Source organism: Panthera tigris, chromosome X, assembly GCF_018350195.1.
Source record: "Panthera tigris isolate Pti1 chromosome X, P.tigris_Pti1_mat1.1, whole genome shotgun sequence".
NCBI lineage: Eukaryota > Metazoa > Chordata > Mammalia > Carnivora > Felidae > Panthera > Panthera tigris.
This window is the reverse complement of record NC_056677.1, coordinates 76,758,440-76,775,149: the sequence shown is the minus strand read 5'-3', so window position 1 is coordinate 76,775,149 and position 16,710 is coordinate 76,758,440. Positions and strand designations below refer to the sequence as shown.

General features: G+C 34.5%; 1 protein-coding gene across 4 annotated transcripts in view; it reads right to left on the bottom strand.

Moving 5' to 3' along the window:
* DIAPH2 (diaphanous related formin 2) overlaps positions 1–16,710 on the bottom strand; it is a 982,724-nt gene that overhangs the window by 889,680 nt on the left and 76,334 nt on the right. For all 4 annotated transcript variants that reach the window (XM_042974379.1, XM_042974380.1, XM_042974381.1 and 1 more), the window contains one exon: positions 2,509–2,613. In XM_042974379.1, coding sequence (XP_042830313.1) covers positions 2,509–2,613 — 105 coding nt within the window. The remainder of the gene's footprint in view (positions 1–2,508; positions 2,614–16,710) is intronic.

Below are 16,710 nucleotides of genomic sequence, written 5' to 3'. Positions count from 1 at the left end.
AATGCAGGTGGTAAAGAAGGAAACATATAATTTATGTTTAAATTTAACTACAATTCTCACATGTTCCACATGTGACTATAAAACATTCTCCATCAGGAACACTGGCTCTTAACTTTCTTTTTACTTCAAGATTTAAGTTTTGAATACTTATGAAGGATTTTCATAAGGAAGTGGTTATAATGTATGTACTTTAAATGAAGAAAAGTTTTTCATCAGTGTATCAATATAGTGAAAAAGCAAAAAAAAAGTAGAAGATATACAGAGCATGTCTAAAGCCTAGTGAAAGACAGCAAGATGGAAACCTTAGTTACACAAAGTTAAACAGCCATACATTAGGCTACAGTTTCTGCAAATATTATGGTCATGATCATGAAGAGGTCAAAAGATAAGAGGATTGTTTGTCACTGAATGGTATCCTTCTCATCTTCAAAATAAAATTACATGAGCGATATTATTTGTTGTAACAACAGAAAACACAGTACTAATTGACATCTCCCCAAGGTGAGAAAGCTTTAAAACAGGTTTATCAATAGGCTTTCTTTCATCATAATATTTGGCCCACAAAAAAATATTAGGAGATGAAATGTATAACCTTGAAACTCTAGTGAAAGTGCTATATGCATGGCAGGTGCTCATATGTATGTTCAATTAAACAAATAAGGGTCATATACTAAATAGTTATAGTACTGATTTTGAGGCTAATGTCTTAAAAAGAATGTTCGTGTCTTTTGAGAAACATTCAATTTCCATCTTTCAAATAAAGCAATTCAAGACAGCTTATCTAACATTTACCCAAATTTTAGCATTTTGATGTGAAAAATTAGTATATAACCTAAAGTGTACATGTCTTTGGCCAGTTAAAGAGGAAACAATATGGGAATAAATGAAAGCAAGTTCCACATAGAGTAAAAATCAAAAGGTTAAGGAATAAGAGCTTCATATAATCTTCATTATATTCAGTCCCACTTAAATAAAAACAACAAATGATCCAGAGACACTAACAAAATTTTATCATTAAAAACACACGATTATTCATGTATTATCATCTGTACCTTGCACTCAGATTTAGTTACATACATTTACTAGTGTATTTGCCTTTAGGTGTTTAAAAATATAACACGAAACGTGCACCCTGCATTTCCTAAAGCATTTTACTGTGAACAATAACTTGAGTACAAAAATGAGAAGAGATTCATCAGAATTTCAAAGTAAAACCCTATGCATCACCTAATTCTATTGAAAACAATGCTCATGGCAAATTTCACTTATCACTTGAAACATATTTCTGCCCTTGGATACCAGAAGCAAATTGAAAAACATGCTGTTGCTCTGCTCTGGTAGAGCTGCAATGTGATATGTTTAAATAGTTCAGCATTCAGATTTAGCTTGCTTAAACTACAATATGGAATCAATACAATTGTAGAATTCAGAGCAAAATGCATCAGTAATTGCCACTGCAATTACTGCACTGAAATAGCAGTAACAGGATAGCCAAATAATTTTACAACATACTTTCCAATGAGGAACTATTTTCTTCACTGGTCAATTTCTTAAACTCAAAATATGTATTTTTAAGTGTAAATGTATGTGTGTGTATTATTTATATATATCCACATAATATACATACCACATACATAAAATCATTGTGTATAATATGTGGTATAGGTGTGTGTGCATATATACACAGTGATTTTATGACCTCTAGTTGTATAAAGCTTTTTACTTATAGAAATGTAAAAGATACGTTTCACCATTTCAAAAATACATTATTTTCTTACAAAAAGAAATCAAACCTGAAGTCTATTTTCGGAAGCACCTTAGAAAGTGGAACAAAGCCACATATTCCATTAAAACACTAATGTTTTTCCTGAAGAAAACAAGTCTTTTCAAATAACTCTACTTTCAAGTTTTGAAACTCAGAGATGTGATTAAAGCTCCAATTAAGCACCCTCTTTTATATTAAATTAAGCTGTACAATAACAATAATGAGGTAGTTAATATAGATAGCATCACATAAAATAATTAGCATCACATAAAATAATGAAAAAAACCTAAAACAGCATTATTAAAAATATTGATCAAAATTTCCTGCAAGGAGAAACCAGACATGATGCTTTAATGTAAACTTAGTTAAAACTCGTGAATAGGCTATGTTTGTGTCTTCTCCCTCAAAATTTTCATATAACCAACAGTATATTTAGTGGAACACCTACAAATTGCTCTCAATTTTTAGGAAGTGCATAAAACCACTGCCCCAAAAGTCACTGGATTAACTCACAGCCTTCTATCCTTGGTCTGCATTGTTTTAAATAATGGAAGTCTCTCAAATTATAAAAAATTTTGAAACAGGGGCATATACTAAATGTGTAAAAATACATGTATAAGGTTTTTCTGAATAGTCTATATGAGTATACGGAGGCAAGAACTTGGAAGATCTGGGGTTGGTTTCTTTTTAAGCAGATAATGCTGACCTCATTACGGGAACACCAGGAAAGTGTCACTACTTACAGATTTGGCAGTAGCAGAAATATACTGGACAACCATCTCACGCTTGGTGGTAAAATCTTTGTTTCGTAAAGGAGCTTTCCGTTCTTCATTAAGGTTCATGTCCTCCTGTTATAAAGAACATCTATTGTAAACATTAACACATTTCTGCTTAAGTTGCAAAATGATTAATAAATATTAATATTATCTTTTAAAATAGTCATGCTGTGGCTAACAAGAAGGATCACTTTGGTGGATCTCTCACTATTATTTTTCACTCTAGATACCATAACACTGTATAAAATTTACCACATATTCATGGCTCTTATCTCTACCTATTCAACGCATGAGCAGAAATAATAAATATTTTTAAACTATTCCAGAGAATAAATCGACAGCTTTATAGCATACATCATACAACCGTGGCACAACTATTAATTTACACGGATAGCAAAAATAAACACTTTACTATTTGGCATATGCTCCCTTAGGATCACTATTATCCAGAAGAGCAAATATGATTTTTAAGCTGACAGGAAATATAGATCTATAATATGCCACTGAAGAAACATCCTTCAGAAGTTGCTGGATTTGGGGGCGCCTGGGTGGCTTGGTCGGTTAAGCGTCCGACTTCGGCTCAGGTCATGATCTCACGGTCCGTGAGTTCGAGCCCCACGTCAGGCTCTGTGCTGACAGCTCAGAGCCTGGAGCCTGTTTCAAATTCTGTGTCTCCCTCTCTCTCTGCTCCTCCCCTCTTCATGCTCTGTCTCTCTCTGTCTCAAAAATGAATAAACGTTAAAAAAAAAAAATTAAAAAAAAAAAAAAGAAGTTGCTGGATTTGGAAAGCAAAAAAAAAAAAAACAAAACAAAAACATCAGAAATATAATCAGCTGTGTTTGGATGACAAAAATCACTCATTGGAGAAAAAAATACTCATTTACAAGAATACATTGTTTTGAAGTTCAATAAGTTCTTTTTTTTTAGGTGTAATAAGGTGGTTTTATTAAAGCACCAGGACAGGGGTGCTTGGGTGAAGTTCAATAAACTTTAATTTGCCTGGGAATCTTCCTTTATTTTGTGATACATACACATATAACATTTTCACTATGCAAATTACTTTTCTTCATTTTGAAACTCATATTAACCCTTGCAACATAATAAGACACTTTTGAGGGGTCACAAAATCAAGTTGGAAATGGCAATGCTTCAAAAAGCAATATCAGATGAAAGGAAACTTACAGAATGGGTGAAAATATTTCCAAATCATATGTCTGATAAGGGACTTGTATCCAGAATATATAAAGAACTCTAAAAATCAACAATAAAAAGACAACCCAACTACAGGTGAGCAAAGGATTTGAATAGATGTCCCTCTCAAAAAGATATACAAATGGCCAGTAAGCACATGATGTTCAACATCATTATTCATTAGAGAAATGCAAATCAATACCACAATGAGATACCACCTCACTCCCACTAGGATGGCTAGAATACAGAAAGATAATAATAACAAACATTGGTAAGGATATGGATAAACTGGAACCCTCACACATTGCTGGTAAGAATGTGAAATGATGCAGCCACTTTGGATAATAGTCTAGCAGTTCCTCAAAAAGTTATGCAAAAAGTTACCTCATGACCCAGCTCATACCCAAAAGAAATAAAAACGTATGCCGACACAAGAACTTGTATATGAATGTTCATAGCAGCGGGATTAAAGGGTAGAAACAATCCAAATTTCCATCAAGCGATGAATGGATAACGAAAGTGGTATGTCCAGTCATAAAGAAGAACGAAGTACTGATAAATGCTATAGCATGATGGAACCTTGAAATCACATAATGCTAAGTGAAAAAAGCCAGTCACAAAAGACAACATATTGTATGATTTCCATTTATACTAAATGCCCAGAATTGGCAAATCTATAGAGACAGAAAACAGATTAGTAGTTGTTAGGGGCAGAGGAGGGGGAATAAGAGTACTGGGGTGTGACTGCTGATAGGTATGGTGTGGTTTTTTTTTTTTTTTGGAGTGATAAAAATGTTCTAAAATTGTTGTGATGGTTTCACAACAATTTAGTTTGAATATACTAAAAAATACACTGAACTATGTATTTTAAGACAATGATTTTATGGTATGTGAGTCATATTTCAACTTTAAAAAATAAGTACATTTATCACTTTATTTTCCTAATGCTGGCTATTAATATTTTTTAATCAAGGAAAGTAATGGGCACTAAAAATATCAACATTATTTTTTTAATTTATTCATCTCTTTTGAGAGCAAGAGGGCATACTAGTGAGCAGGGGGGGCAGAGAGAGAGGGAGAGAGAATCCCAAGCAGGCTCCACGCTGTCAGAACAGAACCCGATGCTGGGCTCAATCTCACTAACCACAAGATCATGACCCAAGCAGAAACCAAGAGTCAGACACTTAAACACCCAGGCACCCCAATATTAACATTGTTTTTAAAACTCATATAAGGAGCAATGAAAAGAAATCAAACTGCATCTATGTATAGAATGGTAACTTCAATGACAGCAAAAGTCTCTTGATCTATATTTGCATGCATTGCAGTGACTCCTATGATTTGTTCAAGGTCAATACTTAATACATTTTATTTATATGTACATAGGATTCTTCTTCCCAATCACCTGTATCACTAACTCTACCCCTATCTTTCCTATCTTATCTCCTTATTTCTCATTTGTATATTTTCCTTCTTAATGACTTACTTGAAGACAGAAGACATCTTTTTCCTCTCTCTCACAGGCTAGATTTAGCATTGTAGAGTCAAAGTAGAATCACAGAAAAAAGGCTGGATAGCACTTTTAATGTAGTCCACAGATGCTCTGAGTTGACTTCAACTAACAGAGAACCTACTACCTCACAGGCAGCCCATCCCATATTAGGGAAGTGTAATTTTTCCAACTTTTTTTTTGGAAGACTAAATGTAAAACGTGTACAATGAAACAGAATAGTAAGTTAAAGTGGCAGAACTGTGTCATCATTCTTTCTTCTCTACTTTCTAAATATTGAATCAATTATTTACTGGACAAGTGCCATGCACCAAGGACTATGCTACAGGAGTGCAAATTGAAAGACAGCTGTATCCACAAATTAAATGAGTTATTTATGAAGCACTTAAAACAATGTCTGATACTTAATAAATGCCTATTTGTTAAATAAATAAAAATAAATAATTCATGGTCCAGTAGGGAAAATAGATATGTAAACAGAGGCACATATTTTCAAAGAGGCACATATATGATAGTTTTGGAACACAGAGGATAGATGGAAAGATCAGAAAAGTCTTTACCAGGATTTGGGTCTTAAAGGATGAGAAAAATATTAGTGAAGCCAAGGAGACTAGCTAGGAAACCACAGTGGTCTTCTGTTCTATTTGGCTGCTCAACAGCATTTAATTTTAATACATCTTCCCAGTGTCATTCCCACCTAAGCAAGAAAGAATCCATAAAAACTACATTTGCCAGATTCCCTTATAACTAGAGTACAGACATGTGGCTTAGTTTCCACCAATGAAATGCATTTCTAGGATGTGTGGATTCAGAAGTAAACTATGTAAGGAAGCAGGCCACAAGTAAGTGCCATTTTGCTGGCATGGGTGGAAATAAGAGGTGATATGGTTATGGAAGTGTGGGTAGCAGCTGCATGTTTTTCATAATGACAGTTTGACCAGGTGGTTCCAGGGTGGCAACAGCTCCTTCACTGAACTCTCTATTTCAGCTGTGTGGTTCTGGATGTTATTCCTGTAATATTATCTGAAGCTTGTCTCTACAACCCTCCTGATTCAAGAGCTATTTAATATATTTTATAGTTATATATAACTAGTCAGAAAAGATTCTCATATTCTATAACATAGGCTACTGAAGTAATTCATGAGACTAGTGATAAGAGTCTGAATTAAGAGAGACAGTAGTCAGTCTGGACAGAGGTTAATAAATTCAAAAACCATGTAAATGTTATTTGGAGGCATCATTCTCTCCTTAAAGCTAAGGTATACCTACCTACCTGCTTCAACTTATCTTCATGTGACATGGCTTACCATCCATATTTATTTTTCTCAAGTACTCTGTAGTTTGATAAATACAAGGAAGGAAAGGACTACTAACTCCATCATCTTGAAATACTTTACCTCTATTAATTCAGCCTCTGATTTTATGACCTTATTGGCAAGCACATCATTCTGCTGACTCATAGTATGTTTCCATCAAAACCCCTAAGCACTGTTCACAAATGCTAGGCTAGGTTTCTACTGCCTCAAAACATTCTGGTTAAATTACAGTACCCTACAAATGTGGTTAGCATGAATCTGCATACCCTAAGTAGAATCAACTCTGGAATGCTAACAAGATTGAGTGTATCTGTACGCCTCACAGCCAGGCCTAAGAATGTGGCAGTACCACCTTCAGCACTCTCTAGGTAGAGAGTTGGCTCTCCTTCCAGTGATGTTTCTACATTATAATGTGCCTCCATTAAATTTTTAATGGTCTATAGTGCTAATATCATGCCATCAGAGTAAAATCATGGAGGTAGGCATGACAATAAAGGGAATATGAGATTATATGCCTCAGAAGAGTTCTGTCAAGTTAAAGTATGGTCATGAACACTAAGCTTGCTGTATATTAACTACCCTTCAAAGAATGCTAGATTTTAGTGTTATCATCACCTCTCTGGTCTCATTTTTTACCAGTTTTCATCTTACCCCTGTATTTTAATAATACAATATTGGCTGTAATTTTCCTACATATACTATGCTATTATACATTTCCATTACTCTGTTCATGATGCTGTTCTCTCTGCCTAGAATGCTGCCATCTTCATCACCCTCTCTATTAATCCTCTATTAACCCTCACCCCTTCTCAACCCACTCCATCCCACCCAAATCCTTATCTCTTATCCTTTTGATTCATCTTCAGATTTCCCCCTGAAACACCTCACTGAGAAATGACTATCTGCATTCTAGTCTTCCATATTAATTCCTGTATTACTAGCACTTAAATTGAAACTATCTGATAAGTCCATCTTTTCTAAACTCTAAGCTAGCTTGAAGGCAGAATCTGGGTCTTTTTTACCTTTTTCTTATAGAGAGGAGGGAAAAGGACTGAGGGAGGAAGGGAGACAAAGGAAGAGAGAGAAAATGAATCTTAAGCAGGCTCCACGTTGCAGGGCCCAACATGGGGCTTGATCCCACAACACTGGGATCATGACCTGAGCCAAAACCAAGAGTCAAATGTTCAACCAACTGAGCCACACAGGTGCACACCCTTTTTTATCTTTAGACTCCCAGAAAAAAGTATAGTTCCTGGAATTCTCTAAGCATTTAATAAATACTTGTTGAACCAGTGTGAACCTTTTCTCTAAATATTTTAATTTGCTTTACAGCCATCAGCAATTTTTATACCTATAAATTTGCTGCATAAGTTGACTGAGAATAGGTACCATTCACATGAACAGAAAAGACCATAAAGACTCATTTTATTCTTATAGAAATAAGAAGCATACTGCTAATTAGGCAGCTAATATTTCCAAATCATTAACTCCAACTTTATAATACAATCATTAAACAGAGCAATAATCACAATTCAGTATTAATTGTAAACAATATAACTGAATGTGAAACTCTTCTAAACACACTAGTTCTTACAGTACTTCAAAACACAAAAGCAAGCTTTCAGTATGTTTAACATTTAGTTAATACTTCTATAATACATGAGAATATAGTATTTTGTAGTTTCAAAAAACATTGTTTGCAGTCTAAATAACTGACCACTTACAATATTTTTAAAGCCATATTTGTAAACAATAAACCAATTTTTCTCCTTCCATATATGCCATGATGCAATGTTCAACACTGTATGTAAATTCATGTCCTCAGAAAATAAACATATTTTTAAAGTTATTACTGAGTAGCCATAGGACAATAAAGTCAAATCAGAAGGTTAAAAGTTGAACCACCTCCCTATTCATTTTTGTTCATTCATTTATTCATTCATTCTCTCTCACTCTCCTCCCATCCCCTCTCACTCTCCCTCTCTCCCCTCATAAATGTTTACATGAGTAACAACATAATGTTTAAAACTTTCTTATCTTCCAAGACTATTTTTTTCTTAACTCTTCCACTGATTTCTATTTTGCATTATACGTAAACGCCAACTTTTTATGTTTTCACATCTTTTTCCTTCCTTCTATAGATTTGCTATAAATTTCGATAAATTTTCTATAAACTGTTTCTGTTCTGCAATACGTCTTCATGCCAGTTGAAGGCTGAATTTTCCACTTGCTGTTTTAAAATCTGAACTTCACTACACCATCAAATGCTTGCCCTCTTCTTTCACTTCTCCATAGTAATTATTCAAGTATTCTTTATCTTCTATTTTGATGGGAACTGTATCCCTGAAGAGAATGAACCAATGATACCCTAGTACCTAAAAATATGCTCTAGCATGAACAATGATTATGTTATGTTTGATTATTTTAAGGTTATAAATGGGTTCTTACAGCATTTGTTTAGTTTATTCTTTTCTAAAGATACATTCCATAATTCCTCTATCATCTGAACTTGAAAGGATTGAACATTTCTTTCTAAAAAACCCAATAAAATTATCAAAAATTTGCTCCATTATTAAGTAGTTGGCCAATTCTACCTGATATTAAATAACTACCTCAATGTTTTCAAAAGATCCAGTTAACTTTACCCATATAGACTGCAGCCATAGAACATATAAATCTCAGATGGAAAACAAATTTAAAGGAAAAAAAATTGTCAAATACATTATCTCTGAAAACAATATAAAGCCAAAGGCAGGAAAAAAAGCATGACATTGAATGAATGTTATTGAGTATGGTACAAATCATCTATTTCTGCTTTCAGGTCTTATTGGAGAGATGCAACTTTGAATACCTACATATACCTCTTTACCATCAGTAGGGTAAATTCAGAATGTATGTTTAGATATTAGAAAACAGTGAAATGCTATTTTCACTTTCCCACAATCCTTACTCCTGAGCTCAACATGTATATACACAAATACGCACAAAAAATACAAGAAAATAAGTTTTAATATCTAACATGATAACACTGGATTCATAGGCCAAATGGTACATGAGGCATCTTAGGGAAAGAGTGGGGTATTCACAATGCAAATCTGTTTACTGTCAGTGTACTAAACCACACTGCAGCTTACATGTACTTGGTTTAATGCATTTATGGGGTATTTTATCTAGTTTTAACTAAATCAGTCATCAAAAATAACATAAAATTAAAAATCTGTATTCAAAGATTTCGGCAAAGACAAAAGATTGAGGATAGCAGGATAACAGCAAAAATTCAAGCACAAGCAGACAAGAAAATGTTAGACTGCTACATCTCCTTCTTGCAAGTCTGAGCCTTTCATCTATCACATCATATGATTAAAATAATAAAAATGTAAGGCTAATAGCTGACCACACAATATTAAAAATTATTAAGGTAGCTATTTGAAATATGGATGTATACCAATTATCAATGGTGATTCCCATTTTATGTGCATATTGTACCTTAAAATATTAGCTAATAATACTACAAAGCCACCTCAAACCAAGCATTCAGAACATGAAGAAAACTTTTTGAATTTTCTCAGCAATTAGAATCACGTGATACTCAGGGCACCTGGATGGCTCAGTCGGTTAAGCATTGGACTCCTGATTTCTGCTCAGGTCTTAATCTCAGGGTTGTGAGTTCAAGCCCCACACTGGGCGTGGAAACTATTTTTTAAAAAAATCCAGCACTTTAGTGAAATTTTGTAAACTTAATGGCACGTGTTTAGAAGCCTCTTTTTGTGTGCTCGCTTCCACAGCACATATACTAGAAGCCTCTTTTGGGGTGTCTGGGTGCCTCAGTCAATTGAGCATCCAACCCTTGGTTTCAGCTCAGGCTGTGATCTCACAGTTTGTGAGTTAGAGCCCCACATGGGGCTCTGTGCTTGCAGCTTGGAGCCTCCTTGGGATTCTCTTTCTCCCTCTCTATCTGCCCATCCACCACTCATGCTGTGCCTGTCTCTCTCAAACAAATAAATAAACTTTAAAAAAAAGCCTCTTTTGAACTTTTTATTTCATTACAGCAAAAGACAAAGGTCCAGTGATATTGTGGAAACTCTTGGTAGAAGCAGCTGAAATACATGCAAAACAACATGACATTAAACTAAAACACATTCCTTTGTCAACAAATACCATCAGAAGACCCGTAGAAATCATTGCTTAAAATATGTCCATCAACTGATGAATGTAGAAAGAAATTGTGGTTTATATACACAATGGAATACCACGTGGCAATGCGAAAGAATGAAATATGGCCTTTTGTAGCAACGTGGATGGAACTGGAGAATGTTATGCTAAGTGAAATAAGTCATACAGAGAAAGACAGATACCATATGTTTTCACTCTTATGTGGCTCCTGAGAAACTTACCAGAAGACCATGGGGGAGGGGAAGGAAAAAAAAAAGGTTAGAGAGGGAGGGAGCCGAAACATAAGAGACTCTTAAAAACTGAGAATAAACTGAGGGTTGATGGGGGGTGGGAGGGAGGGTGGGTGATGGGTATTGAGGAGGGCACCTGTTGGGATGAGCACTGGATGTTATATGGAAACAAATTTGACAATAAATTTCATATTTAAAAAAATATATACTAAAACAAGTATATACTTTTATATATAAAACATATATACTAAAACAAGTATATATGTTTTATATATAAAACATATATAAATCATATATATAAAACATATATAAACAAATATGTTTATATATGTTTTATATATATACAAGTATATATATTTATATACATTATGTATATTATGTATATTATATATTTACATATATAAATATATTTATTTATATACAAGTATATATGTTTTATATAAAAATTTATATAAAACATATATAAATCATATATATAAAATATATAAACTGTGGGAGTTTTATTGCAGACTTGAATGAAAATACAGTTTAAAAAAACAACTCAACTTATATTATTTTGCTAGATTGTTTCAATAATGAAATATAGAAACTACTTTTCTTTGAGTCTCTAATGCAACAATCTAACAGAAAAAAACATTACCTATGTAACTGATTTACTTAATAAAAAGATGTTTTATGAAAAAACTGTAAGTGGAAAAGATTCCTAAGTAAGGTTATCCCACATGTAAAATTTAAGCCATTGCAAAAGGAATTGAAACCAAAGTACACAAAGTACTAAAGAGTCAAGAATGTAGTTCTTTTTAATAAAAGCAAGATATTTCAAATAGTGTAGAATATGATATCTTGAAATGAAATAGGAAGCGGGCATGAAAACATTGTACCTCACAGATATTTCTGGTTATCTCAAGACAAAATATTTAAAAACTGCTGAAATTTAGCATGATTTAGGCATTTTTCATTCACAAAAATACTAGTAATCCCTCGAAAGTTTAACAATTAGTAAGAAAGTAACTGCTTTTCAAATAAACTTCATTAAAAACACACTGGCAGACCCAACTTCCCTGTCCGTCTCCTTCACCCTTTAATGACTCACCTCTTTCCCCTTCTTCCTGGCATCAGAAGCAATGTCTAACAGCAGACATGAGTAGACAAACATGGGTGTGAGGGTCTCCACATTAAGGATGTGGAAGGAAAAATGCAGAGTCCATGTCCCTTATGACATCAGTTGAAGCCCATTTCTTAAAGCCCATTTGACCCATGTATTTAAAAATATAAAAATGCAACACTCCAATTAGTTGCAAGAATAACTGACTATCATGAAGGAAGATGGAAATTTACTAGCCATGGTTCAGCAGAAAACATTTGCTTGATTCCTGGATTGGACTGAGAAAAGTTAATACCATGATTAATAAGTGTTGCTAATGATGTTCTTGTTCCACTTGGACCTACATATCTCTGTCAGATTTATGTTTCAACTATAATAGACATTAAACCAAATATTCAAATGAAATGAACTTAGAACTAAACCTTCTAATTATCATGGTCTTTAAACAAGACATAAAAACTAATGACACACTGACATTGTACTCACTAAAAAGTTAATCATAACAGCAAAGCCTTTTTGTGCCATTAATAAATAAATTCATTTTAAATCATTTTAAAATCTTATTCATTTCAGGGTGCCTGGGTGGCTCAGTTGCTTAGGCATCCGACTCTTGATATCAGCTCAGGTCATGATCACACGGTTCATTAGATCAAGCCCTGCACTGGGCTCCATGCTGCGTGTGGAGCCTGCTTGGGATTCTTTTCACCCTCTCTTCCCTCTCCTCTGCTCATGCTCTCTCTCTCTGTCAAAATAAATAAATAACCTTTAAAAATCTTGTTCATTTCATGTTTTTTCTCATTCTTTATTCTGTCTGTATTTTATATGCCTGTTACACACACACACACACACACACACACACACACACACATATACACACATGTATGTATGTATAAAATTTTTAAATAAAATAGATTAAGGTTACTTGCTCAAACATACATTTTTTTTCTAACAGGATAGTAAGTCAAAACATTTAGAGACACTACACTAGTGCAGAGGTTGACAAACTTTTTCTATAAAGGACTAGACAGTAAGTATTTTAGGTTTTGTGGGTCACGGGGTCTTTGTCACAACTATTCAACTCTGCAGTTGTGACACAAAAGGAGCCATCAATGATATATAAACTAATGGTTATGGCAGCATTCAAAAATACTTTATGTACACTGAATTTCACATAATTTTCATGTACCATGAAACAGTCTTTTGGGTTTTTTTCAACCATTTAAAAATATGAAAACTATTCTTAACTTTTGAGCCATACAAAATAAAATCCTAGAGGCAGAGATAGTGTATTTGTCATCTTTATGTTCCCCTGGACCTAACAAAGTATCTGGCATTCAGTGAAGAGTTGTCAAATAAACTTCTCCATTTCTGCAAAGACAGAAATCTGTCTTTGCTTTTTCTTTTTCACAATCACACCTTATGACCTGCTATATCACCCTTATCAGAACATAAGCTTCTTGATGGTAAGAGTTGCCCTTGATTTCTTCTCTGCTCTTTTTCCTCAGAGCTTAGAACAGTACCTGGCATATAGAAGGCATTGCACCTTGATAAACTAAATTGTTAAAACTTTGAGAATGCTTTAATGCCAAAAATGAAAGACTGAAAATTCATAAGTGACACTGGGCTTCATAGTATATTCATGTCTTTCCTGTATCCTGAGTCCCTGCACTGGGTTAAATGCTCACAGTAGCCTATTTCCAGCTATCCTACTACCATGGAAATCATTTTCTTTTTTTTTTTTTACTTTCCTCTCTCCCTGACTAAACTCTGAACTCTATGGAGGCAATGGAGGTACTGCATTTATCTTTGTATCTCTAGCATGCAGCAACATGGCACACTGCACATATAAAAAAAATGGTTATGGTGGGGCGCCTGGGTGGCTCAGTCAGTTGTGTCTGACTTTGGCTCAGGTCATAATCCCGCCGTTTGTGGGTTCAAGCCCTGTGTTGGGCACTGTGCTGACAGCTCAGAGCCTGGAGCCTGCTTTGGATTGTGTTTCCTTCTCTCTCTCTGCCCTCCCCTACTCATGCTCTGTCACTCTCTCTCTCTCTCCTCTAAAAATTGAATTAAAAAAAATTTTTAAAAATTTTAAAGAGATTACAGGCAACTTTCCATCATCAGTAAGAAGTAATCCATCCCAAACTAGTTTTACCTACCAACCAATATACTTCTGTTTTGCCTTCTATTTCCACTGAGTATATGTGCAAGGAAAACATGTTAATTTTATATTTAGCTTAAATGAAACATTATTAAAGATAGATGCTACAAAATGCCATTTTTTTTACATTTTTATGTACTTAAATTTAATTTCCAACTCAGACACTTACTAGCTTAGGCAAGTTACAGAACTAATCTGTTTAGACTCTCACTAAGCTTCAATTTCTTTTTGTGAAAATGGAGTAAACTATGTTGCCTGCTTTGTGACATTTTCATAAGGATCAACTGAAATAATACATGTAAACTGTTTAGTTACATGCCTGGCCAGTAAGTGCACAGTAAATGAAAGCTATGATAAATCACAAAACAACTTCTTCAGTGTAAACTGATTATGGTCAAACTAAAGATAACATAGAAAAAATATAATGTTCAATGTACAAGTAGACTTCTCTCAAAGAGATACAATCCTTAAAAATATGTATTGATTTTTTGGTTACTTCTAATCAAATCATATTTATCTGTTTTTCTGAAATTCCCAAGGAAAGAAAAATTCCCATTGGGGAAAATGTGGCTCTCTGTTGTACCTCTCTTTAAATCACACTTATGAATCCACAAGCAAATCTTAAAAAAAAAAAACATAATGCATTTAAACAGGATAGTGGTAATTTTCTCATCAAACATTAGAATATTCAAACCACAAAATGGAAATGTTGTAGCAAGTTTTACAACATTGTAAACATGGTACAGAAAGTGAAGAGTTTAGAAACTACCAAGAATCATTTTTGCCTAGGGCTACAGTTACAAAAAAGGCAGGTGCATGTCTGAAAAAGAGCAAGAAAATGGGGAGAGTAGCATAGAAAGATGTCAAAGATGGTGGGAATCAGATCATATGGGGCCTTATAGACTATTATAAGTGTAATGGCTTTTGTACACTGAGTGAAATGGGGAGCCATGATAGAGATTTGATAAGCCAAATGACATGATACTGTTCAGGTTTTAAATGGATACTGTTTCTGTGTTGAGAATATACTGTAGAGGGTGATGATGAAGCACAGAGACCAATTAAGAGTTGTAGTTCTAGTAGTCCTACCACTCTCATGGCAGCCCAGGTGAGATTTCAACTAGTGTGGGACCAGTGAAGGTGGTAAGAAATGGTCAGTTATTGCAAGTACCTTACACTGAAGGTAGAGTTAATGTGTTACATAATGAATTGAATGTGAGAAAAATATTCAAAAACAATTCCAAAGATTTTTGCCTGAGTAACTGGACAGATGGATATACCATCAACTGAGAAGGGGAAGACACTGGAAGGAGAGCAGTTTTGGAGGGGAATATCAGCAGTTTAGCTTTAAATATATTAGTTTTGAGATGTCTATTGACCATCCAAGGTGAGATGTTGATTTTGAAGTTTTATATATGAGTCTAGAGTTCAGATATGAGAACTAAACTGTAGGTAAATTTAAGAATTGTGAGCACACAAATGGGATTTAAAAGCACAGTACTGGTTGTAATTACCAAAGAAGGTAGAAAAGAGAGGGGAAGAGAGGGGAAGATGTCCAAGGACTGATCCCTGGGCTTCTCCTCCATTTAAAGGTTGAGGACATGAAAAGGAATCAGCAAAGAAGATTGAAAAGAGGTAGCTAAAGAAGCAGGAGGAAAACTAAATCAATGTTGGGGATGAAGGAGGGAGAAGCATTTCAAATTGGAGAGAATGATCAACTGTATCAAATGTTACTAATAAATCAATTAAGATGAGACCTTAGAACTGATCATGGGATTGATCAGCATGAAGATCTTTGGTGACACTGATAAGAGTAGTTTTGATGGAATGGTGGAATGGAAGCCCAGCTGTGAGTGAGTTCAGGAGAGAAATTAGAAGTAGTAAATATAACCCAAATTACAGGGAGGTGTTTTGCTTCAAAAGAGAGTAAAAACTGAACAGTAGCTGGAAAGGGAGATAAGGTCAAGATAAGGTTTGTTAAAATGAGACAGCATGTTTGCAATAGTACTGGGAATGTTACAAGAGAGGAGAAAATTACTGGAGGGGTGTCAGGTTGGCTCAGTTGGTTAAGCATCTGACTGGATTTCATTTCAGGTCATGATCTCATGGTTCGTGAGCTTGAGCCCCACATCAGGCACCACACTGAAAGTGTGAAGACTTCTTGGGATTCTTTCTCCTTCTCCCACTTGCATGTGCGCTCTCTCTCTCTCTCAAAATAAATAAATAAACATTTTTTTTAAAAAAGGAACAGTGTCCTTGACTAGGTCAAAAGGAATGTAACCTTCTACATGAAGAGAAGAATAATGACCTGAAAAGTTGATCTATGGTGACAGGTAGTAAGAAACTATGTGAGTGCAGACACTTAAAGTTAGGTAGATGTAGTGCTAGGAATCTGTGGAAGCTCTCTTCTGATTGCTTCAATGTACTCAGTAAATTAAACAGCAAGGTCATCAGTAGAGAATAAAGATGGGAATACTTCTGAAGAT